This window comes from Plasmodium inui (assembly GCF_000524495.1).
Source record: "Plasmodium inui San Antonio 1 unplaced genomic scaffold supercont1.6, whole genome shotgun sequence".
Lineage (NCBI taxonomy): Eukaryota > Apicomplexa > Aconoidasida > Haemosporida > Plasmodiidae > Plasmodium > Plasmodium inui.
Window position 1 is genome coordinate 308,570 of NW_008481840.1, and position 23,646 is coordinate 332,215.

The 23,646-nt window shown below is 47.0% G+C and overlaps 7 protein-coding genes across 7 annotated transcripts; 4 read left to right on the top strand and 3 right to left on the bottom strand.

The window, feature by feature from the left end:
• Positions 1-470: 470 nt before the first annotated feature.
• On the top strand, positions 471-2,438 carry C922_01812 (hypothetical protein; the record flags this gene model as incomplete). Its single annotated transcript, XM_008817415.1, has 1 exon — positions 471-2,438. The coding sequence occupies one exon, from the start codon at positions 471-473 to the stop codon at positions 2,436-2,438; it is 1,968 nt and encodes a 655-aa protein (XP_008815637.1).
• A 619-nt stretch (positions 2,439-3,057) lies between these two features.
• C922_01813 (3-hydroxy acyl-CoA dehydratase) lies at positions 3,058-4,309 on the bottom strand (the record flags this gene model as incomplete). Its single annotated transcript, XM_008817416.1, has 4 exons — positions 3,058-3,124; positions 3,320-3,530; positions 3,714-3,926; positions 4,114-4,309. The coding sequence occupies 4 exons, from the start codon at positions 4,307-4,309 to the stop codon at positions 3,058-3,060; spliced, it is 687 nt and encodes a 228-aa protein (XP_008815638.1).
• A 1,557-nt stretch (positions 4,310-5,866) lies between these two features.
• On the bottom strand, positions 5,867-8,464 carry C922_01814 (glutaminyl-tRNA synthetase; the record flags this gene model as incomplete). The annotated part of the gene is made up of 1 exon (XM_008817417.1): positions 5,867-8,464. One exon carries the CDS (start codon positions 8,462-8,464, stop codon positions 5,867-5,869), a length of 2,598 nt encoding a protein of 865 aa, XP_008815639.1.
• A 1,830-nt stretch (positions 8,465-10,294) lies between these two features.
• On the top strand, positions 10,295-11,068 carry C922_01815 (60S ribosomal protein L23; the record flags this gene model as incomplete). Its single annotated transcript, XM_008817418.1, has 2 exons — positions 10,295-10,420; positions 10,775-11,068. The coding sequence occupies 2 exons, from the start codon at positions 10,295-10,297 to the stop codon at positions 11,066-11,068; spliced, it is 420 nt and encodes a 139-aa protein (XP_008815640.1).
• Positions 11,069-12,543: 1,475 nt separating this feature from the next.
• Positions 12,544-14,039, bottom strand: C922_01816 (syntaxin 5; the record flags this gene model as incomplete). Its single annotated transcript, XM_008817419.1, has 4 exons — positions 12,544-12,832; positions 12,934-13,046; positions 13,234-13,475; positions 13,862-14,039. The coding sequence occupies 4 exons, from the start codon at positions 14,037-14,039 to the stop codon at positions 12,544-12,546; spliced, it is 822 nt and encodes a 273-aa protein (XP_008815641.1).
• Positions 14,040-16,235: 2,196 nt separating this feature from the next.
• Positions 16,236-17,672, top strand: C922_01817 (hypothetical protein; the record flags this gene model as incomplete). Its single annotated transcript, XM_008817420.1, has 1 exon — positions 16,236-17,672. The coding sequence occupies one exon, from the start codon at positions 16,236-16,238 to the stop codon at positions 17,670-17,672; it is 1,437 nt and encodes a 478-aa protein (XP_008815642.1).
• Positions 17,673-19,205: 1,533 nt separating this feature from the next.
• Positions 19,206-23,092, top strand: C922_01818 (hypothetical protein; the record flags this gene model as incomplete). Its single annotated transcript, XM_008817421.1, has 6 exons — positions 19,206-21,018; positions 21,134-21,277; positions 21,371-21,939; positions 22,072-22,641; positions 22,735-22,744; positions 22,932-23,092. The coding sequence occupies 6 exons, from the start codon at positions 19,206-19,208 to the stop codon at positions 23,090-23,092; spliced, it is 3,267 nt and encodes a 1,088-aa protein (XP_008815643.1).
• Positions 23,093-23,646: the final 554 nt, after the last annotated feature.

Genomic DNA, 23,646 nt, shown 5'->3' on the forward strand with positions numbered 1-23,646 from the left:
CGTGGAAATTCACAAATTTGTCGAAAAAAAAAAAAAAAAATACACTTCTCCAATTCGCGCTGCGGCTACTGTGTGAAGAACGCCTAAACTGACAACACGCAGACGGGGGGCAGATCGGAAGCAGAAGAAAAAAAAGAACAACACAGGCGTGCGGCGCGCAGACCCAGACTGGGTGAAGAACGACAACGTGGGAATTCGCGCCGGATTTCCAGCACCAGCGCAGTTAGCAACAAAGTTAGTGGCAACCGCTCCACGTCAGACAGCGCCACGTCCATCCAGACCCTCGCTTCAACGCCGGAGAGGAAGCGGTAGGGGGAACCCAGCGGCGGTGGAGTCTGTCTCGAAAAAGTAAAAACACCACAAAGGACACACGGGCAAGGAAGACGTCAATCGAGCACCACCGCAAAGACGGTTCAGAAGCAGGTTTGGGCGGCTTCCTCGGCTGGAAAATAGTGGTGCCGCATGACACCATGGCGAGCGCAACCCACTCGGACGGAGGCAGAAAAAACACAAGCGGAGGAGAAACCACTTCCTATGATGACTTGATCGAATTAAGGAAAAGAATCATCCTCAAGGAGAAAGAACTTTTGCAAAAAAAAAAATGGCCAGAAAAAGCAAGTGCGGAAAATGGAGGGGAAGAAATTACAGCGAAGGAGCAGAAGAAGCCGCATCACCAGGAGGGAAATAAGGGGAAGGTCACGTACAGGTCCTTTGACGAGTTTTACAGATATAAAAAACATTTTGAGGAACACGAGGTGAAGGTGAGGAGGGATGCGATGAAGTCACTCCGAAAGTGCGGCGGGGGGGGCAATGAGGTGAGCGGTTGCAATGAAAGACGCCCTCCTAACGACGTAAGCGGCGGCAATGAAAGACGCCCTCCTAACGACGTAAGCGGTGGCAATGAAAGACGCCCTCCTAACGACGTAAGCGGTGGCAATGAAAGATGCCCTCCTAACGACGTACACGCTGCTAACCAGCAGGGAGACCGCGGCGATCACCGTTACTCGTACATCAAACTGAAAATGGAGCGACAAGGCACCGTCAAACAGCTCAAGGAGTACTTCCAGAAGATCCAGCAAGACCAAGTGCAGAAGAGGAAAAACGAGATGCTTCTGAGGAGGGACAAGAAGGGGGCCACAGTCGTTGCTGAGAGAGGGAAGGAACGTGGAGCGAATGGCGACGGAACCCTTTTGGAAAGAATGGAAAACGAGAAGAGGTGCTACCCATCTGAGCCTGACCTTGGCACGACGCTTCACCCCTACGCTGACGGGGTGAGCAGCCTCGAGGGGGAAGCCAAAAGGGAAGACCAAATGGAGAAGGAAGTGGAAAAACAGATGGAAAAACAGGTGGAAAAACAACTGGACAGCCAAATGGACCGCCACGACAGCAAAGAATTGGAACTTCTGCACACCCTGATTAGCGAAATGAAGAAAAGCTCCGACAAGGGGGAAGACTACATCGCCAATTTAGTCCAGGATCTCCGCAAGTCCAATAAGAGACACCTCGTACTGAAGATTCTGCAAATGCTCCAATCCGTTGACAGTAGAATAACCTCTGAGCAGGGGAAGAAGGCATTGGAGCGGGATGTGAGCCAAGTTGGAGAAGGAGACACAGACAAACAAGACGGGAAGGTGACCACGTGGGTCACCATGGAGAGTAATAAACACACAGGAAAGGCAGAAAAGAGAGCTTCCCCTGAGAGGGAAAAAACGGATGGAGGCAATCCTAAGGTGCTTCCAAAAGGGAGTTTCACGTGGAGCAGAGATCAGAAAAACGACAAGGAGAAAAAAACTCCACCGATCAGAAGTGGAAGTCCTATCCATGTAAAGATAAAAAAATACAACGATGCGGTGGAGGCAGGATATTCCCAAATGAGTCGTGCCCTGGATGGCAAAGTAGAGGACAGGAGGGGAGACGGTAATCTGCCCCGCACAGTGGAACGGAGAAAGGGCCCAACCAAGGGGGGGGAAACTATGAACAAGGAAAACAGTGCTGCAGAGGGGGTAGTTCAACACGGGAAGGGCAACCAACTGTGTGTCACTTCGAGCAATGGGAGGAGCGACCAAACGGGTGTCACTTCCGGTGGAGCGAACAGCCAGTCGGAACATCCTAACGATAACGTCGGCTCCCTCCGTCCGAATGGCAGCACAGAAAAAAGTGAAGCTAACCACGCTGGGAAGTTCGAATGGTTTTATTCCACGATGAAGGACTTATATAGTGAGGATGGTGAGGTAGGCGGTGAGCCGGACGGTGGACTAAGCGCCGAGCCGGACGGTGGAATAAGCGTCGATCCAAACGATTACTCAAGCGAGGGTAGCGAAAACAATGACCTCTTCTTGTGGCTAGAAAACAGAGACGTTGAAAACGTTTTGAGTGCGAAGAAACGGAGTGACGAGGGGGAGACCAGCGAGGAGTCAGGACTTCTTCCCGTCTCATGAAGTCCGCACGTATGAAGTTAGAACTGACCCATTGGGAAGGGGGCGCGATGGGCTGTGTTGATGCGGGGGGTGGAGAACTGTACCGCCACCCTCGCCACTCCCCCTGCAAAGTGCACTACCATTTGTTCATTTGTGCGCACCACAATTGGTGTAGGTGAAGCTTCACCGCAGGAGTGCTTCCCCCGAAGGAGCAGCAAAATTTAATTCGCGTTTTTTTCCCTCTCTTTTTAAATATGCACCCAGAAGATATACATACATAGACACACACACACATGCTGCTTCCCCAGTGAAGCACACCCTGTATAAGTTTCACACCCTATACTTTCGCGACGCACAAGTTTAAGACTCCCCCAATCGAGCTGACCCCTTTCAGCAACTGCGTATCTTTAACAATTGACTGTCTTTAAGATTTTCTCATTTTGTAGAGTCATGTGTTCGTCTGTGAGTGAAAAGGGTTTTGCGCGCGTGCGTGCACATATAGCTTTTTGCATGCAGCCATGTAGGCACGTATTGTGACATATTGCCTGTGCGTGGGGGTGACCTGGCTCTTCGCCTGGCCCTGGCCTTGGCCCTGTCATTTGCACAAGGGGGACGCCCAAACGAACGTACTCCTTCCTATTCATATCGTCTTCTTGACACTTGGATCCAATTTCTTGTCCGTCCCTTCTGCTCCCTTTTTGCTTTTCCTGAAGGGACAAGAGGAAAGGTATGCAGTGTGGCGGTATGAGAAAAAAAAACTCCAAATCGGGAAAACAACCCTTGTGCATTTATAGAACGTGTATGATATGAACGGTCAGGCGATTTACATTAAAAAAAAAAAAAGAAAAAAGTGCCAACAGAAATTCACACGTTTATTACACGCACACTGCGCTATGACATACTTCATGGCCGAGGCGTACAGTAAAATGCTCCCAGGAATGTAGAGAATCAGGACAAAGATACAAACGTAGTAAATGTCGATTTGGAAATTTAAATTGTTGGGCATGGAGTAGGGGTAGGCCCTCAGAAAAGGTGTGGCGTGGATGTTCTTGAGACTTGCTATGGTGCACACAACTTCGGACGTGATTCCTATTGGGTATAATATTAACGGGACTGCGACAATGTAAAGGGGGAGAAGGGGAGGGGGAGCAATATGTCTAATTGTGTGCAGATGGAGGGAGGTTTCCCTTTTGGCGGGTTTCCCTTTCGGCGGGTTTCCCTTTCTGGGGGAGAGGCCCCGAAGAGCGCTCCGTGTGGAAGCCTTAGCGCAAACGACACAACAACCACCGCACTTACGCTTATTTCGGAGGGACGCCAAAAAATTGACGTGAAAATTCAGCAGATTAAGAGAGTAGAACAGGTAGCGAATGATGTCGATGATGGCCCATGCGATGAGGCAGGAGAAGATCCACTTGTTGTTTTCGGGCAGGTAGTTAAAAATAAGGTAAACCACAAAGAGGCGGCTGCACACTTGCGTGGTGACGATGCCGACCACTGAGTTGATGAGGCCTGAGGGGCGGGAGAGGCAACAAAATAGGAGAAGCAGCAAAGATGGTGTAAAGACCAGACGAGGGGTGCAAACGGGGGAGGATAAGGTTCACACTAGGCATTTGCGCAGGCATACTTCCACAAACGTGTGCACTCGAGGGATCGGCCGCTCAGCAGCTCAACCCGCCGTAACAGCACCACTCCATACCGAAGAGCGTGAAGAGAATCTCCAGAACGGCCAGCGACTGAGTCACTGTTATCAAATTTTTATACTTGGGCCAAAAGCTATTTAGGGGGTACTTCTCTTTGTTGAGAACATGTTGCAGGGATACGAAGAGGACAGTGACCCAGAGGGAGCAGCAGGCCACGTTGTAAAGGAGCATGCACTTATTTTTCACACTCATCTTAGCTAGTCGTTGTGCGCGCTTCACATGTGCCGAGGGGAGAGAGTGCACGTGCCTGCTTCGGTCCGCGCGCGAGTGCTTCAATCTGCGTACATGTGTTTCAATCTGCGTACATGTGTTTCAATCTGCGTACATGTGCCTCAATCTCTGTGCATCTGCTTCAATGTTCGTACATGTGCCTCTGTCCTCACGTGTGTGCTTATGTCAGCACGTAGGTGCTTGTTAAGGGTAATTATCCGCCTGTATGTGAGCGCTACCTATGTGCAAACTCGCCGTGACGAAATGGTACTTCACATTACGAAAAAAAGGAAGAAAAAGAAAGAAAAAAAAAGAAAAAAAAAAAAAACCAAACGGCAGGGCAGGGCGAGAGGGGACAAACACGGGGTGCGCGAAGCCGTCGATGTGTAGAGAGAGGAAGCAACAAGTTACGTGAAGTTACTCCGAGTGCAGCAAAGTGGCGCATACGGATTGTCGCGAGGGAGAGATGAAGATAAGCTACAAATGAATGAACCTCAAAGGAGAGCGAACTGGGGAAAGGACAAAAAAGGGGCGGCAATCAACAATGAAAAAGAAAAAAAGTCCACGGAAAAAAAAAAATAAAAAAACAGAACTTCTCCCCATTTACGTTATTTTTCTTTAAAGATTATGAACCAACTGCGGAGAAAAAAAAAAAAAAATCCCAAACACACTACAAGATCATATGAACAAAGTTCTGTTGGCAGTTTCCGCATACTTTTGTGGACTTCTCCCTCGAGAATGAAATGTAATCATATAGCTCCGTTCGGGGAAAAGGTAATGATCGTTTTTTTCTTTCCCGAGCCGCAGCAGGACGCCCTCGAGCGGAATATCTCCACAAGTCAAGCCTAGCTGTTACTCATTGGTAAAAATATGTCACCTTCCCCGGGGGGGACAAAACCACACGTACAAATGTGTAACCCTTCATTCTATTATGCTCAGTGGAATAACGCACCTACGATTGGATCTTCACATATGCAAGTAGGTTCATATGCGTGCCGCACAACGAAAAGGGGGGGGGGACGAGGGGGCACACTGGAATAGGAGCATACGCTCCCTTAAGAGTGTTCTTTCCCTTACCGCTGCTTCGACTCATTCCATTGGGCTTCCCCGATGAAAGAAATGTTGCCAACACATCGAGGAGTAAGAAGTGACAGCGGAAGCACGGCACCACACTAGGCAAAATGCTATCCGTGTATGGGAGAGACTTAGAGGGATAACTTTTCAATTCGCTTTTTTTTTTTTTTTTTTTTGCTCACGTTCGAATATGTTGGGTGTACTCCTCGTAAGGGTTACAAAAAAAAAAAAAAAGGAAAAACAAAAGGAAAAATCTTTTCGTACGTTTTAAAGAGGGGTGCACAAATTACCAAAACTGCTAATGTGCCGTGGTAGGAGCGCAGGCCACACTATTGCGCAGCTGTTGGATCGTCCGGGGATGTGTGTCTGCGTATGTGTGTGGAGGGGCGCAAAAAATGCAGTAGCCGAACGTACCCCTTGAACCGCCTGAAGCGGGCGAAGTAAGTACCGCTTGTGCCGCTTACACTACTCTACCCCGTTGACACCGCTAACTTCGCTCGCATCGCCCTTCCCCCCCGCCGCCTGCTCCAACTTGCGCTGCTCGCGCAGCTTGCGCTCCTCCCGCTTGAGGCGGCGCTCGGAGGCAGCTTTCTCCCGCTTCAGACGGTCCAATTCCTTCTTCACTAAATCCTCCTTCTTCTTGAGCGCACTGTTCTCCACCAACGCAACGGTCAAATTGAACACGGGGCAATCCTCCGTGGAATCCTTATCCTTTGTGAAGAAGCCAATACGCTCGAACTGAATAGCTTCTCCCACACTGCAGCTGGATGCGTATTTCTCCACGATTCCTTGGTGGATCTGCAGCGAATTCTTGTTGATGTATTTTCTCCACCCTAGGTTGTCTTTTCCTTCCAGTTCGCTTTGCTGTTCCGGGGGAGTCTTTTCCTCCTCCGCTTCTTCCTCCTCCGGGCAGCTGTTTTGCCTGTCCAGCTGTACTGTGTAGTTTTCCATGAGCTTCTCCACGTCCTCATCGTCCTCGTTCGATTCAGGGTTGGGCTTGGTGAAGAGCTTGTCGTAGATTCTGAACTGCGCGTTTTGGGCATTCGACTTAGCTACCCAGTGGATGGTGGATTTTATTTTCTTCAAACTTTCCGCGCAGGATTGGCTAGCCGTGGCGCCGCTTTGCATAGCTGTGACGCCGCCTTGGCTGACATTCCCGCGGCTCTTACTCTCCGGGTCGTAGGTGCACCTCAGCTCGACTATCCGGTTGGTGGCTTCATCCCTCACCACTTCCTGACACGTAATGTAGAAGGCATACCTCAGTCGGACGGTCCTGTTGGGAGCTAGTCGATAGAAATGATCGGGGGGATTTTCATGAAAGTCTTCCTCATCGATGTAGATCTCTTGTTCAAATTTCAATGTCCTCTGTCCCATGGATTCATTCTTCGGATGGTTCAATGCAGTGAGCTCATGCAACTTCTCATCGTTCGGAACGAAATTGGTGATGACGACTTTTAGAGGCTTTAAAATGGCAAAGAGCCTCTTTGACTTCTTATTCATATCTTCCCTTGCACACAATTCTAGTAACTCATAAGAAATGATATTCTCCCTCTTTGCGACTCCAACTTTGGCACAGAAATCTTTGATGGCTTCTGGACTGTACCCTCTTCTTCTCATCCCAGAGATCGTTGGCATGCGTGGGTCGTCCCATCCATCCACGTACTTCTCATTCACCAGAGTTAGAAGCTTCCTCTTGCTCATCACCATGTACGTAACGTTTAGACGAGCAAACTCAATTTGTCTCGTCCTATATATTCCAAGCTTCTCCTGGAACCAGTCATACAGCGGTCTATGCGTTTCAAATTCGACAGTACAGATCGAGTGTGTAATTCGTTCTATGGAATCAGATTGCCCGTGTGCAAAGTCATACATTGGATAAATCACCCATTTGTCTCCACTCTTCGGATGCGTCTTATGCATAATGCGATATAGGATAGGATCCCTTAAGTTTATGTTCCCTGATGACATATCAATCTTGGCTCGGAGTACCTTCTCTCCTTCTGCGAACTCTCCTAGTTTCATTTTCCTAAACAGGGTCAAATTGTCTTCAATACTTCTCTCTCTGTATGGAGAATTAACCCCGGGCTGCTTCAAACTCCCTCGATTTTTTCTTATCTCTTCAATGGATTGATCATCGACATATGCATCCCCCTGCTTTATCAGTTGGATGGCCCATTCGTATAACTGATCAAAGTAGTCCGACGCGAAATACAAATGTTCCTTCCAATCGAATCCTAACCATTTGACATCCTCCTTAATGGATTCTATGTATCTCACTTCCTCCGTCACTGGGTTGGTGTCATCAAATCGTAGGTGCGTCCTCCCTCCATATTTTTCAGACAGACCGAAATTGAGACATATACTTTTTGCATGACCCAGGTGCAGGTAACCATTCGGTTCAGGTGGAAATCTCGTAATCACACAAGTATGTTTCTTTCTCTTCAAATCGTCCTCAATTATTTGTTGGATAAAGTTAGTGCTCGCAAAGGAGGTCATGTCTTCCTCCTTTATGGTGAAGTTGTTTTGGGAAAGCCATGCGCTGACATGGGGGTACCTACCTTCGGGGTCCTCCAGTCGCTCCACTTTGGCTTTCTTAAAAATGGAGAAAAGGAGGAAGTCCACGAAGCTCAGCTTCTCTCTGCAAAACACCTTCTGCAGCGCCATTTCGGCTTCCACCCTTTGAAGGAACTCCTCGTCGACCGGCTTGTCGCTCGCAAGCTGCCCCTTCAGGTAGAACTTGAGCTCCTCCCCGCGCAGGGAATCACGACAGTGAGCAGCAAGATGGTCCCTGATGGGATTGCGGACCGGATTGCTAATCGCATCCCCGACCGCATCGCCGACCCCACCGCAGGTCAGCCGAAATAACGCTTCACACACGTTGATTTCACTCAGCACGAGCCTCTTCCCATTGAGCAGCTCCAACACGACGCTGCTCCGCAGGCTGCTATTCTCGCTTATGATCAGGCACGTATTAAAGTTCAGCTTGACCCAGTTGTAGAAGTAAAAGAAGTTATCCGAGAGGTCGGCTTTGTTCCGGATGTATATCTTCTCCACATTCTCCATCTTGTCGAAGATTTTGGGAGCACAGGGTGAGCCGCGGCAGACAGGGGGTGATGAGCCAAGCGGTAAAATACCTTTTTTGGGGGGAGGGAAGGGAACCGGTGTTCGCCCCTAGGCAGACATCACCACTTTTTTCCTTTGATCACGGTTCGCCTGAAAAGCGGCGCAGGGATGGGAAGTGGCCGCGACGATTTATCACCTTATTTGCTCAAAAAAAAACACGAAGAAAAAGAGCAGAACGAGTGTGGCGAAAAGCGAAATGCGTGTGGCAATTTCTTCCACTCACTTGGGTGTTTCAATCAAAATGCATTTTTTTCCTTTTTTTGCACGAGGTAAAGGTAACCTCAATGGTTTCTTCTTTGCAAAAATGTTTGTCGTTTCATGTAGGCAGAACAGAGCGAGCATCATAGGCGTTCCTTCCACCGACGGCTGTTGCGCAAAATGCACATGTGTGTTTAGTATTGTTGTTCCGCGATTAGTATAGTTGTTCCGCGTTCAGTATGGTTATTTCCCGTTTAGTAGTTCCCCTCTTCATGCATACCCTACGCTTGCAAATATATGAAAATTGATTTCACTCACATGCCGGTATGCCTACTTGGGAAGCCATCCGAGGTACGCCCCTCCGCACCCAGCGCGTGTGCCTTTGCATAGCACGAAAGAAAAAAGTATGAACCGTTCAGGTAAAAAAAAGGGCACTTTTTTAGCCAAAAAAATAAAAAAAAATAATATAAAAAAAAAGCAGACGTTGGCTGGGAGGAGCTGCCTTTATCGCAGTATCGTTCCATCAAAGCTGCGACTTTCCCTGTTGTGCATTGCACGAATTTGCCTAGTTGACGTGCGATTTTTCACTTATTCAACCTTTTTACCTTTTTTTTACTTTTTCTTCCTTTTATTTCCTTCCCCATTTGCGCCTTGATTTTCCCCGCTGCACCACCGCTTCGTGGAAATCCCCCCAACACCAGCGCTCCATGTAGGCGCGGAGAAGTGGCACAAGGAAGCGGCACAAAGAAACGGCGCAAAGAAGCGGCGCAAGGAAGCGGCACAAAGAAGCGGCGCAATTATTTTTCGCCGCCTTTAGTTGCGGCGCCAAACTGTCCCTTTCCTCACCAGCGTGGGTACAGTGGGAAGAGTAGCGCCTGTCCCTTCGGCAGCCATATCCCTGCCACACCACAGTGTATATAATGTGTTCAGCTTTGGTCCGCTTGTGACGTATCTCCGGGGAGGCATAAAACATAAAGGCCTTTTTTTGGGGGCGGTTTCCTTTTTTTTTTTTTTCCCTATGGAAGCACCGTACCTTCATGCGTCAACCTTTAGCAGTACATATTACTAACCTCTCAAGGTTCATGAAAAAAAAATTGATGGACTGCCCCAAAAGTCACCTCGTACATTTTTTTAAATGAAAAAATATATATTTCGTTTGAAGCGGTTAAAAATTGCATCAGCAGGTTGAGTTTATGTATATGTACCCTATCTACATAACGCGGGGCATATGTATTGGGGACTATGGGAGTACCATTTTTTTCAAGTGAGCATATTTTATAAGTTAAACGAGGAAGGTTGTCCAGTTGACCCTTTAACGTTGTTGCCAGCACTGCTCGCGTGTTTATTTTACATTTTTTTTACTTTATTTTGCTTTATTTTGCTTAATCTTATTTTACTTAATTTTATCTTATTTTTTTTTCTTTTTTCCCTTTTTTGCAATCCACCCCTCCATTTTACAGATCATTGTTGCGCATAAACATATACGCAGTTATACGTTTACATCGCGTGGATAAGTCACTTTTTTTTTTTTCTTTTTTTTCTTTTACCATTGTATTGTGGAGATAAGTCAAAATGAAAAGAGGACGAGCGGGAACGTTGAAAAACAAGATGAGAATAACGCTTTCTCTCCCCGTGGGGGCTCTCATCAACTGCTGCGATAACAGTGGAGGAAAAAACTTGTACATTATTGCTGTGCAGGTAAGGCATTCGCCTATGCGGAGTATGTATCTGCGTCAGAGAGGCTTCGCTACGCCCCCTTCGCCTCCTCCCGCTCAACCGCGCTGCCACGTCCAAAATATATAAAGCTTTCATGATGATTTCAATGATAGGACAGAAAAATACCTTCATGTTGATAAATTGTTTAGCCGATATATTAAATAATTCACTGATCGAATGCCTTTGTATATTTTTATTTTTGTTGGATGGCGTATATCTGTGTGTGCCGATGGGGAGTACCAAAGGGAGTATTCTACGCTACTACCTGTCTGTTTCCTGCGTGAGGACAGAAGTATCATTATTTTTTTTCTTTTTTTTTTTCCCTCTGACTGACAGGGATTTGGCTCATGTCTGAACAGACTACCCGCTGCCTCACTTGGTGACATGGTGCTAGCCACCGTGAAGAAGGGAAAACCCGATCTCAGGAAAAAAGTGCTAAATGCAATAATCACACGTCAGTCGAAGGCCTGGAGAAGACACGAAGGGTACTTCATTTACTTCGAAGACAACGCTGGTGTTATCGTTAACCCCAAAGGAGAAATGAAGGGATCAGCAATAACAGGACCCGTTGCAAGGGAATGCGCCGAGTTGTGGCCCAAGTTATCTTCCGCCGCGTCGGCCATTGTTTAAAAAGTTTCTGCTGAACGTTTTATTCTGGCGATAACTATCACCCCTAACTTTTTACACAGTAGAGGCCTAACGAACGAGATTGCTTGTTTTCTCAGTGTGCACCCCCGTGTGCGTCATGCTTTGTTTTTTTTTTTTCTTTTTTCTTTTTTTCCCTTTGCACATTCCACGTGCTGCGTGCCTTTCCCCCTTTTTAATGATACTACTTGCACAAATAATTAAACACATTTTATTACATTAAACTTTTGAAAGGCACTCGTGCGATTATTTCGTATTGAATTTACACCACTGTATATTTAAAGGTTGGACGGCTGTTGGACGGTTGTCCGCCGCTGCGATGCGAATGAGGAGATCTCCGCGGTGTTCGCTTCGCGCAACGGTGTAGAAAAAAAGTGCATAATGTTATGAACCGTTCAGGCGACTTTGCAAAAATGGACGCAATGCTACTATCGCAGACATCACATCACTTCACCGCGGCTGCTGCTCGCGCCAAGTGGACAACACCAAATTAATTTCCTACAATTTTAATTGCGAAGGGGGGAGAGTAAATAAGATCCCCGCTCTTCATCCGCGCAATCTATATTTGCACACAGAAGGATGCGCAAGAGGATTCGTAATGGAGGGGAAAAAGGAGGAGACTTGACTTACTCATGCTTGCTAAGACGAAATAAACTTAAGATAAACAAAATGGACAAAAAAAAAAGAAAAGATCAAAACGTAGGCCTGGTCACACACGCAAATGCAGACTCAGATGCAAACGTAAATGGGAATGCAGAGGCTGCCTAACGTTTTAATCAAAGGGGGGGGCGCCGCACACAAGTTACGTGCAACATGTGTGACCTCTTCAATAAGGATGGGCGCCCGTACCCCAGTTCTTCATAATAACATAAACGCACATGCAAGAAACAAATTAATTCTGTGGATTATTCCATTTCTTTGCAAACGTGTGTAAGCACATGTGTAGGACGGGGGAAGGAATTTAACAAATGACATGCGCTTATGAGAGAATGTCAAATGGGAAGGCACATATATGGGCGCAAAAACGACATACACAAAAAAAAAAAAAAAGAAAAAAAAGAGTGGTATAAGCCATGCGAATTGGCTAACCAAATTGATCAATGCTACTACAAATTTAAAAACAATAAATTAACGAACAATATTATTGGTAACTTCGCACGTTTGCGGTGCGACATCGCCACGTTGGGGGGCCTTGAGGGTTCCTTCCATCAAAGGGCTTCCAACGGGGGAATAAATAAAAATGACATGGAGAGACTTCCTTGCGCTGTCTAGATGCAGAGACTGCTCACATGAAGAGCACAAAAAAAACTATCAAGATGAATATGCAGGCGAAAATCTGTAAGGGGAGGAATTAGGCGCGGGGGGCGGAGCAATGGGGTGAAAGCTACGTTGGAGTGGCAATGCAGAGAGGGCTATGCTGGACTGGGAATGGGCAGGGAGCTACACATCTACCCCTACCTCTACCCCCTGTTCATGCAAAGACCCACCTGTAGTATCAGGGTCCGCGTCGACGTCAGCCGGTTGAAGTACGAGAGGAGGTAGTTCTGCCCCTCCCTCGTGTTGTAAAGGGAAGTGTCAATGTCCTCGTCGATCCTCCGAATCATTTCATCCTGCTGTGTCACCATCGTTGCGACCTTCTGGAACATCTGCGCTAGGTCCCCGATTATCTTTTGTATGTTTTCCATTGCATCCGCTCTGGAGTGCAAATAGGACGTCCTTTCAGGCATCTTCAAGGTCTGCTGCTGCCCACTGAAAGGGGAAAAAAAAAATAATAAAAAATAAAATAAAATAAAGCATCTATGTGATGATCTAAACGTGACAGCACACCCACCCAGATGTCTGTAGAGTACCTCTCAATGTCGATATCTCGAAGGGGTGTGAATTTGTAGTTGTTGTTGCTGAATGTCGACTCGGTCGTCGTGTAGGAGTACATGTTTCTGCGATTCACTTGTTTTTTTATGTGCTAAGGGGAGAGGGGGGGAAAGGGGCGTGGAGCAAATGATGGCGGTCCACTTGGGGAGAAGAAAGATGCTGCCACAAGGCATGAGTCCACGCATCATCCATCGAACTGGCACTTTCGCAGATAAGAGCTCCACTGACCACCACAGCGGAGCACCGGAAGGGCCGCCAAACATAGCGGCAACCCCTACCTCACTCCGAATGTGCAACACATCCTTAAATTTCTTCGTAAACTCAAAAAGGCGGTTTTTTAGGGAGAAGATAATATTGTTCAGGTGCGTCTTCCCCTGCGGGTTACTGATATTCAGGTTGCAGACATACTGCACTAATGCATCCACGTCGTTGGTAGCGTCCGTGATGGTCTGCTTAACTTCGTAGGTTAGCTCTTCTATTTGTAACGTCTTGTCGTTGAATATTCCCTTCTGCCGGACACCTTGGAGAAGGGGAAGGAAAAAGGAGGAGCTCCATGAGAGGTGAATCTCGTGAAGAGGTGAACCTCGACAAAAGGTGAATCCCCGCATAACGAGGCAGCGCATCGATGGGGGTACCCCACTTGTGTGCAACGACATACGAGTAAGAAAAGCGTCTCAGTTGACAAACACGGGGGTACTTCCAACGGTTGCACTGCGTGTCAGCCCATCCATATGGTGCAGTTCTGCGACCATGGGGCGGTTACTACTACTGCGTTTCGGCTAATCAGATAGTGCTGCCCCGTTTCGGCTAATCAGATAGTGCTACCCCGTTTCGGCTAATATGTTAGTGCTCCTCCGTTGCCACCTCATCTCATTTCATCTCTTTCACGCCCTCATCCGCACTTACATCGCTCCAACTCTTGCAACTTTTGGTTGCCCCTGTGCAGCAGGTCCGTGATTTTCGATGCCAGCTCATTCACCTCCGTGTCTTGACCAACATTCCTATCCTTCCTAAAGTCCAAGTTCTCATTGCTCAGTCGTTCAACCGCTTTGAAGAACTCCTCCGTTTTGTCCACATACGGCATTTTCCCAAACACAGATTGGATAACTTTTCCCCTCACACACAGAAAACAAAAAGGGCGGTAAATCGATGGCAGAAAATTGTTCGTCTTTTTTTTTTTTTTTTTTTTCGCCTCTCTTTTCTTCCACTTCCTCTCCCTTTTGGCTGAAGGGAAAATCTCAAATTCGCACCTTTTGGAAAGTACGATACAGTAATGTTACAACTGGCACGCAAACTAACCATTCAGCCATTCATTTTTTGCTCAAAGATATTAAAAAAATGGCTTCCTTTTAACTAGTTTGCTAATTTGAAGAGGGCTGGCGCGTTCGCAATTTCGACTTGGACGTGACCCTCGCCCATCTCCGTCCATTTGTTCAATTGTTTATCCCTTCCCGTGGGCGGCACAAGGGCCGCAAGCACGATGGTACGAGGTGGGAAGCCGTGAAGCTGTAAAGCGCTAAAGGCGCGGAGAAGCGTACATACCAGGGCATGACGCTGTGACCTTGGGGGGGGGAACACCTGCGCGACGCTACATCCCCACAAGCGCCCATCGCTACGGGAAGCACATACGCAGTATAATCGTTTAACCCTGACAGGCGTTCGGGCCGCTTCGTCGCTCGGCTACGTTTGTGGAGATTGCTTAACTGCGTGCGTGCTGTACTGTTCCTTAACCTCATCGGAAAAATTTTTTAAAAAATAGTCCATAGGCTGTGCACAATTGAGAAAAAAAAAAATAAAAATGGTACGAACGGGTGGGATGAGGCGTGCAGTTTCACCAAATAAACGTGCAGTTAACTTGCCCGGAAGTGTTTCAAACGTGATGAGCCACTTCAAAATTGCTTTGAAATGGGATTGCCAACTTGGGGGATGTGAATGTTTTTCCCTCCGATTTAATGTGTATGCCATGTGCGGCTGCTATTTGTGAATTTGTCGCCAATCTTTTCCTTCTCCAAGAAGAGGTGGAGAAAATTTCGACAGATCGTCCCTCAGGTTATCTGAGCACAGGGTAGATGAAGCATGCCGTCGTGCTGCATTGCCATGTGTCCAGCTGTACTGTTACTTAACCGGTCGTTCTGTTTGCCGCTTGGTGGTGCTGAGGGCGCCATTTCGCATTTGGCACATGCATACATGCGTGAGAACATGTATTTGTACATTTCCTATGTGTATGTTGACCCCTCATGCGTTGCTTCCCCCGTGCAAGACAAATGAGGCAATTTTCCAACAGGGGGAGATAACCCCCTTTTTGTCCGTCCCGCTTACCCCAAAATGATTGCAAATGTGTCAACACCATGATATGTCCCTTTTGGAAAATCTTCCGAATTGGTCACTTTTGCATGAACAGTTCATATTTTTTTCTTCTTTTTTTTTTTTCTTAACCAGCTAGCTACGTATTTTTGCACTGCAATGGGATATGCAACAGGCCCACCTACTTTTTTCAAACATAAAGACGCATTTGAAAAAGGAACCGCTGTAAGGTCGTCTACGCTTCTTCTGTTTTTGAAAAAATGTGGGCATACGCAGGTGAGTGGCGAGCGGCCAGAATACTCAAGCGCGGTTGTGCATAAAAAGAAAGGGCTCCACCCCATACCACCACCACCAGTAAGGTAAATATAAATATGTATATACAACCCCTCGTGCGTTACGGCAGTGTCCTTGCTCCCCTTGGTGCCACCACCCCAACGAGGACTTTCCTCTACATCTCCCAAAAAAAAATACGACAATGGAAGTTAACAAAATTGATCAAAAATTAGTCCTTTTTTCTTTTCCATTTCTTCACAAAATGAAAGGTCCAACAACGTCGTAAGCGCTCACATGAGTTGCCACCAAAATGGTATACGCATAACCGCCGCGGAGTGGCAACCCTATGGGCGTCACTTTGATGCGATTAAAAGAGAACCACCTTGCGAACAAAAAAAAAGGGACCCATACACTACAAGCATAATTAAATGCGAACGGATGTACATGCCAGGTTTTTCTACCCCCATTTGGCAAACAAAAAAAAAAAAAAAAAACAGATCACAACATAACATAACATAACAAAATTGAAAAACGATTAAGTGAAACACTGCACCGTTCGTAACGCCATCTGATGATTGAACGGGTGAGGAACAACGCACACATTGCCCCCCTTGCGATTTGCTTGCTGTTTTTGCCACTTCAGTTTAGGAAAAAATGGAAGAGTTTCCCAAATGTGCATCTGTTAAGCTTCCTTCTGGGCATAATGCTCAATGGAATGCTCGAAATAAAAATTGACGACAGAAAGTATGTAGACTGGATTTTGCAACGGGTACTGTCTTACTCGTTATGCATATCCCTCATGATGACTTTTTCGTGTATGAAAAAAAAGGCAATTGTGTGTGAGCGTCGTGAAGGCGAAGAACGTGAAACTGCTTTCACAGAGGAGGAAAGAAAGAAAAAAAAATCCTTGTATAATTTACTAATTCGCAGCAGCAGGGTTGCGCCGTTTGGCATCGCATTTATCTTCGGCGCTGTAGGGACACTCATCGGAGGAGTCACTTCTTACCACATAACGAAAAGGTTCTTTTTTCAAGATGACGCAAATGGGAGTGAAGAACGCTTGAGGAAAAACACCAGCTGCTTCGTTGCTACGTACATCGGTGGCTACATAAATTTTGTGGAAGTCGCTGATCTGTTAGCGGTGGACACTATGGAAAGAAACAGCATGTTCATATTAGACGATTTGTTTACCAATCTGTTTCTTATCACTTTGCCCTTATGGAAACATGTTGGCGTTTTTTTTTCTGTCCACGGGGAGGAACCCGTGTCGCTCAACAGCAGTGAATGTGTCTCGAAACAAAATGGAAGTGCAATGAAGTTATCTCATGAACAGAGGGAGGCAGAGGGAAGAGAAGAGATAACACACCTCCTGTGTGATTCACCACTGTACGCATCATACGGGTCGTTCGCAAATCATGAAAACTGGCCATTACCCCTAGGGGACGACCATCAGCTAAAGCCCCACCAGGTAAACCCTCCTATGGTGTACTTCTTACCCACTTTGTTGTGCAAATCCTTATGTGACTGCCTATCCGTGGTGGTCATAATTGGACTGAGCACGAAAGTGCTGAGCGACTACGAGTTCATCTATCAATTTGTCACTTCCTATATCCCGGCTGACAAATTCAAAACGTACATTTTATTTGCGCTTGCCTTTGGCTACCTATTCTGCCTGGATTGCATTGCATACATTATGGCTAAGCGCATAACGAGACGCACAAAGAGAGTAGCAGTTTTTGTGACACATATTTATTTCAGAGCCACAGAGTACTACTCAACCGTTTTGCACCTTTTAACAGTTTACTATTTGTCCCTTTCAGGGATGTCCATTGATGTGCGCATTTTGTGTAGCGTTATTAAGCCGCTAGCAATGTTGGTGGTATGCCTACTGGCAACTCATTTATTTTGTGTGTTTTCTTTTTCGTACATATTTAATGTGGTTACCAAGTGGTCTCTCCTGGTTTTACATATAGACGAAGTTTTGCTAGCCATCAATGCAAATGTCGGGGGGCCCAGTACTGCTGCACTCATGTCCGATGTGCTGGGCAGACCTGATTTGGCCTTTGCCGCTACCTTCTGGGGTGTCTTTGGTTACTTCGTGGCGACGCACGCAGCCATGGGTATGTACACGCTTTTGTAAAAGTTCACTCGCAAGAGTTGGGTGTTGCCATTTGAGAGTTAGCAGTTGCCACTTGTGAGTTACCAGTTTGCCCTTGTGTCTGAAGAGATGCCACGACCATTACGTACATCTGTCCGCCCAGCCATTTTGCCAGCTCGTCCTTTCAACAAATAACCTCAAATTAATTCCAGGATGAAAACGAAGACAAATATGAGGAGTGTTCAAATTTTCACCTGAACAGTCATAATCTTTTCACGAAGGAGCTAGCCAAAATGGATATAATCAAATCGTTTTTGCGCTTTTGTAGAAAAAATTACCTGAACAAGGTGGCTAGAAAAAAAAAAAAAAAAGGGCAATTTTGTGTGTGCATTTTCTGTGCGTGTGCAAGGAAGCAGCCGTTGGCATGGCAGATCGCGGTGGCCGCATAAATCGCGAAAGTGAACACAAGCAGAGCGATGAAGTGGCCGCTCAGAAAAATCCGTTTCCACAAGGGAAAAGACGCCGACTGGCAGAGTCGTTCTGCCGGCGGACGGACGAGGCAACGGCGTTCAACTCCTGCATCCACTTAACACGCTCGGAAAAAAAACGCACAATAGGGAATTAAAACGCGAAGTGAATTTTTTCCCATGTAAAAGAGGAAAAATGTAAAAATTAAAAATAAACCTTAAAAAATAAAAATAAAGAATAAATTGTGGAAAAAAAAGGAAATAAATGTGTTAAAATATAGCAAATTCGTTTTTTTTTGGAAAACTTTTCCAAACACAAATTCGCAGCGCACCCTGCCAAACGCCGTTGTGTGTGTTCACAAATTATTTTCGCGCTGATTCTGGCGTCCTTGAACCGCCTTCAAGGTTCGCGCATTGTCTACAGGGCGCACTTGGGCGTACGTGAATATATACACATATATGTACCTGTAACACATATGCGCGCGCGCAGACAGCCCCCTTACTCTTCTTGCGTCAATTAATCGATTCTCCCCTCCACTTTTACGCACTGTTTCGTAGCAGACGCTTTTAAAGGGACGCGCCCTTTGGCGAGCTCTACACGTCTGCTTTGAAAGTCCGCTCAAGCTGTCACGTTAGCGGTAGTACCCGTTTTAAAACCCTTTTGAATGTCCCTTTTTAAAGGCCACGTTTAATCTTCCTTTTTAACAGACACTTTTAATCACCCTTCTTAATGCCGCTTTAATGCCTCTGTCCAACTGCACCCACAAGCGAATCCCACGCTCCTCGTGACACCCAGCGCGCGCACATTTGTACTTACCCCAATTTGTCTTCTTCTTTTTAATTTACCTATTGATATTAAAACAACACCGCCTTTTAAAGTTGTCTCCTCTTTTTTTTCCCCCCACTAAAACGCTATTATCTGGCTGAGGCGAATTGTTTTGCAAATGCCAGCGGTTATTAGCGAGGAGAGGAGACGTCACTAGGCATAAAAGAAGGCACCGGTGGAGCTCCAGCTATCATATCGACGGAGACGCACCGGTGGAGCTCGACCTATCATATAAACGAAGACACACCGGTGGAGCTCCACCTTCCACACCGAACCGAGCAAATGAGAAAGAAAAAAAAGAGCAACGAGGGGAAGGTATGGATGGATGCATTGCACAACTTGGAGGAGGTGCATCAAAACAAGTACAGCCTAACGAAGGACACACTTCACGAAAGATCGCGACCAGAACCAGAAATCATTGAAAACATATTAGAAGAATTAGAAAACAAAATTAGGTTCTATTTCAAGCTGTACAAAATGGAGAAAGATAAAAGAGCCGATTGTGAGAAGAAAAATTATGACTTGCATGAAGAGCTCAACAAGACTTATACCATATTGCAAAAAAATAAACTCTACACAGATAAGTTAGAAACGAAATTGCTAAACATTAAAGAAAATCAGAGCTCCTTGATAGACACAGTGAGACGTATTGACCTTTTATACATACAGCTAGATACCCTGGTACAGTCGTTCTCTGGTGTTTGCACGCAGGTAGCGGCAGACGTCAATGCCTACGGGGTCAGCACGAATAGTAAGAGAAACACCATAAAGACATTACTGGATTATATATACCCATGTAGGACACTTGACCCTCGCATTAATTCTCTTTACGGAGTGTTGTATTATGGATCGATTGGGCTATTGAAAGATGGGAAGTTTGTGAGTCCTCCCGTTCCTCCTATCCCCCCAGTGGTGCCGTCTGAAGGGGACGGTTGGCTACCCCCCTCGGGGTATGGCCCTCACAATGGGGTGCTCCCGACCGATTATCAGCAAAGCGGCAGTCAAGAAAGAAGAAGTCACGAAAGGGGCAGCCACCAGAGGATCACTCACCAACGGTGCAGTCATCTCGGTGCTGCGCCTGGGGGAAGCTTCTCCGACTCGGGGAGACGAAGCGGAAGCGCCCTCAACAGGGAGGAGAGCTCCAAGGACAACTATGCTGATGACGCGATATTCTCCAAATACGTGGAGGAGGAACAAACAAAACAGGTACGAAGTGAGTATGATGATGAACACAAGCCAAATTGCAGCGAACTTCTCCCTCATGACTTACAAGGGTTCTGTATACGAATTGGATTCCTAGAAATAGACTACAAGAAGGAAAATGCAAGGATCATCTGCGTCGTCCGATACGACCGTGAGACGAGTACCTCTGCGATTCAGAACACGACGAGAGTGACCAAGCCCAAGGATATGGATGCACGTGGCAATGGAGGCAAATGCATTTTTAACATCGACTATACTATTAATTTAACTTCATTGCCAGAAAAAAATGCAGGAGATATACCCCGTTTTATGATAGACGTACATGACGTGAATGGAAAAGCTTTGATTGGTACATCTGTGTGTTCTTTCATTAGTGAGAAGACTCTAGTGAGAGACGCGTCGTGGGACATTTACTCAAGGGTTGCAAATTCGAAGCCTGAGATAATAGGGAAAATGCATGTGTCTGTGTTTGCTTGTCCGCCACATTCCCTCCTCCCAGCTGAGATTTTTAGCAGAGCGAGGAAACAGTCAACGTTACTTGCTCCGCACGGAGGGAACAACCCAGGCGACGCTCCCTCCGGGGACGATCGGAAGGTGGAGAGCAGCGCCAGAGTGACCTTTCAGAAGAGCACCCTTCTGAGCAAAGTCATCGAGGAAAGGGATCAGCCATCGCAGATGCAGGGGAGGTCGCATGTGGAGTCTCATGTAAAGTCCCATGCGCAGCCGCAGGGACAATCGCATGTGAAGCCGCTGGTACAATCGCCTGTGAAGCCGCTGGGACAGCCGCATGCGCAGCCTCTGTCCGCTAACAACACAGGGAAGGGGGCGAGCCGCTTTCAGAGGGGAAATAAGGTCATCTTCAAGCCCTACATCTCGAAGAATGCCGACTCGGGTGAGCTGCGCCGCTACCTACGCATTGCTGCAAGGGCGCGATGAACAAGTGTACGTGAAACGCCCCCAACCCTCACCAATGCACACACCCCCATTTTCACCACCACCCCCCACAGCCGCCTCGACGAACGCCAAGAAGTCAAACTCCGATGTGAAGGAAAACACTCCCCAGAAGGAAGCCTCCACACGAATCAGTCTCAATCAGAAGAATGGAGAGAGTAGCAGCAAGAATGGAGAGAGTAGCAGCAAGAATGGCGAGAGTATCGGAAAAAATGGAGACAGTAGCAGCAAGAAGGGAGGCAGTAGCAACAAGAGTGTCAGCCCTGTTGCCAGTCAGCATAATCAGGAGGAAGAAAAAAGCGGCACCCTTTCCCTAGTTCAGAGTAGAATAAAAAATCTAGCCAAACGGTTGGAGTCAAAGAATGGCACATCCGAGGGGATTGAGAAGGATGGCAGCAGCGGTTCCACGACCCCCGTTGAGGGGAGCGCTAGAAAGCTGGGAGGTCTTTTGAAGAAAAGTCTACCTCTCTCGAGCAGTAACGGACCTAGTGACCCCAAGGCGAAAGAGGGGGAGCAACAGGGAGAGCAAAAGGTAGGCAAAACGGAAGGGCAAAAGACAGCCCAAATGGAAGGGCAAAAGACAGCCCAAATGGAAGGGCAAACGGAAGGGCAAAAGACAGGGCAAAAGACAGGGCAAACGGAAGGGCAAAAGACAGGGCAAAAGACAGCCCAAACGGAAGGGCAAAAGACAGGGCAAAAGACAGGGCAAAAAGACGCGTTAGAGAAGGGTCCAGTCGCCTTGAAGAAGATCTCCCCAGTGGTGAAGGACGGCGTGATGAAGATTAAGTTGCCTTTGCCTGGAAAGAAGGATTCGGCGAAGAAAGCGGGACCGGTAACCTCTGCAAAAAATGACACAGCGATTGTAGCAAAAAATGACCCTCTAGGGTTAGGAAAAAGTGACGCCGCACACCCTGTGAAGACCAACCCTGCTGAGATCGACCCTGTGAAGACCAACCCTGCTGAGATCGACCCTGTGAAGAACAACCCTCCAAAGAGTAACCCTGCCAAGAGCGATCCGGCAGACGCAGCAAAGAAGGAGAGCAACACGAAGGACAACCACCTCGCCAGTAAGACGATAAAACCAATTCTGAAGATAAAGGTAGAACCCAAAAAAGAAAACTTAAGCAAGCTGCTTAAAGAATTTCCTCCGAAGATAACCCTTGCACCTAGAGAGCAAGAAGACAAAGGTTCTGATGCTGCGAAAAAGGCCACTCCCAGTGAGAAGATGACGGGGATGACCGCTCCAACTGCTTCCAAGGCCGATCCCCTAATTGCTTCCAAGGCCGATCCCCTAATTGCTTCCAAGGCCGATCCCCCAACTGTGTTCAAGGGCGCTCCCCCAACTGATGCCCAAGCTGCTCGCCCAATTATTTTCAGGGACGCCGCCCTAACTGATGACTCGACCGAAGGAGGTGCCCAAATCAGGAAAGTGGAAAGACGTTTGCAGAAAAAATTATCAATCAAGAATAAAATGCTTTCCCTTTTGAAGATGAAGCCAAGGGACCCCTCGACAATCTTGAAGAAGCCGGTTCCTAAGCCGGTTTCTAATTCGGTTTCTAATCCGGTTTCTAATGCGGTTTCTAATGCGGTTTCTAATCCGGTTTCTAATGCGGTTTCTAATCCGGTTTCTAATCCGGTGTCTGCTGCGCCCGCGGAGACGGAATCACGTAAGGGAAACGCGGGTGGTGGCGCCAGTCATTCGGCCGCGCCGCTGTAACTTATCGTGTACACGCGACTTGCGCTTCGCGTGCGGTTTTGTCTTCTTTACTTACCCCCCTTTTCCTGAACCCTAAACCACCTCCTTTACTTCACCCCGTTTGCTTCCCCCCTTTACTGCACCCCTCCCCTTCGTAGACTCCAGCATAGATGGGCCCGACCTGAAGAACCTCCTCGAAAAGGCAAAAAAAACCGCCATCTTTATCGACAAGAATAAAGTGAACGCGAAATTAAACAAGAAGGTGGAAGTCAAGAGGGAAATCAAAAAATTCGTGCCAAAGCTCAAAAATTTCGAGTGATCAGTGACAGGTTCGGAGAGTCGTCTGTACAGCAGCGTCCTTAAGCTGACCGAAGGGTTAGAGGGACCCCTTCACCAAACCCCATTCCTACACATATTGGGCGTATCTTGTCTGCACGTATATTTGTACATACGTGGTTGCGTTACTTTTCCGCGCCTGTGTGTAGGCCCTTTCGGGGGTGGGAAAGAACTCGCCCCTTCGACAGTACTGCATATAGCAGACCCTCCGTTGGGCGATGGAAGGTCTGAGTTTTCTGCCTCCAATTGTTTGATTTGTCTCTGCATTGTTTTTGCTTCCATCCCCCGTGGGTTATTTTATTATTTTGTTTTTCATTTTTTTGTTTCATTTTTTTGTTTCATTTTTTTGTTTCATTTTTTTGTCCCATTTTTTTGTCCCATTTTTTTGTTTCATTTTTGTGTTTCATTTTTTTTTTTAATTTTTTTTTTCTTCCTCCCAATGGGGGTTACTTTTTTTTTTTGCTAACACGTGCAATCCTACGTTGCCGCCCTCGGCACAGCTATAGTGCCGGCAGCCCAGGATTGCACGTGTCAAAC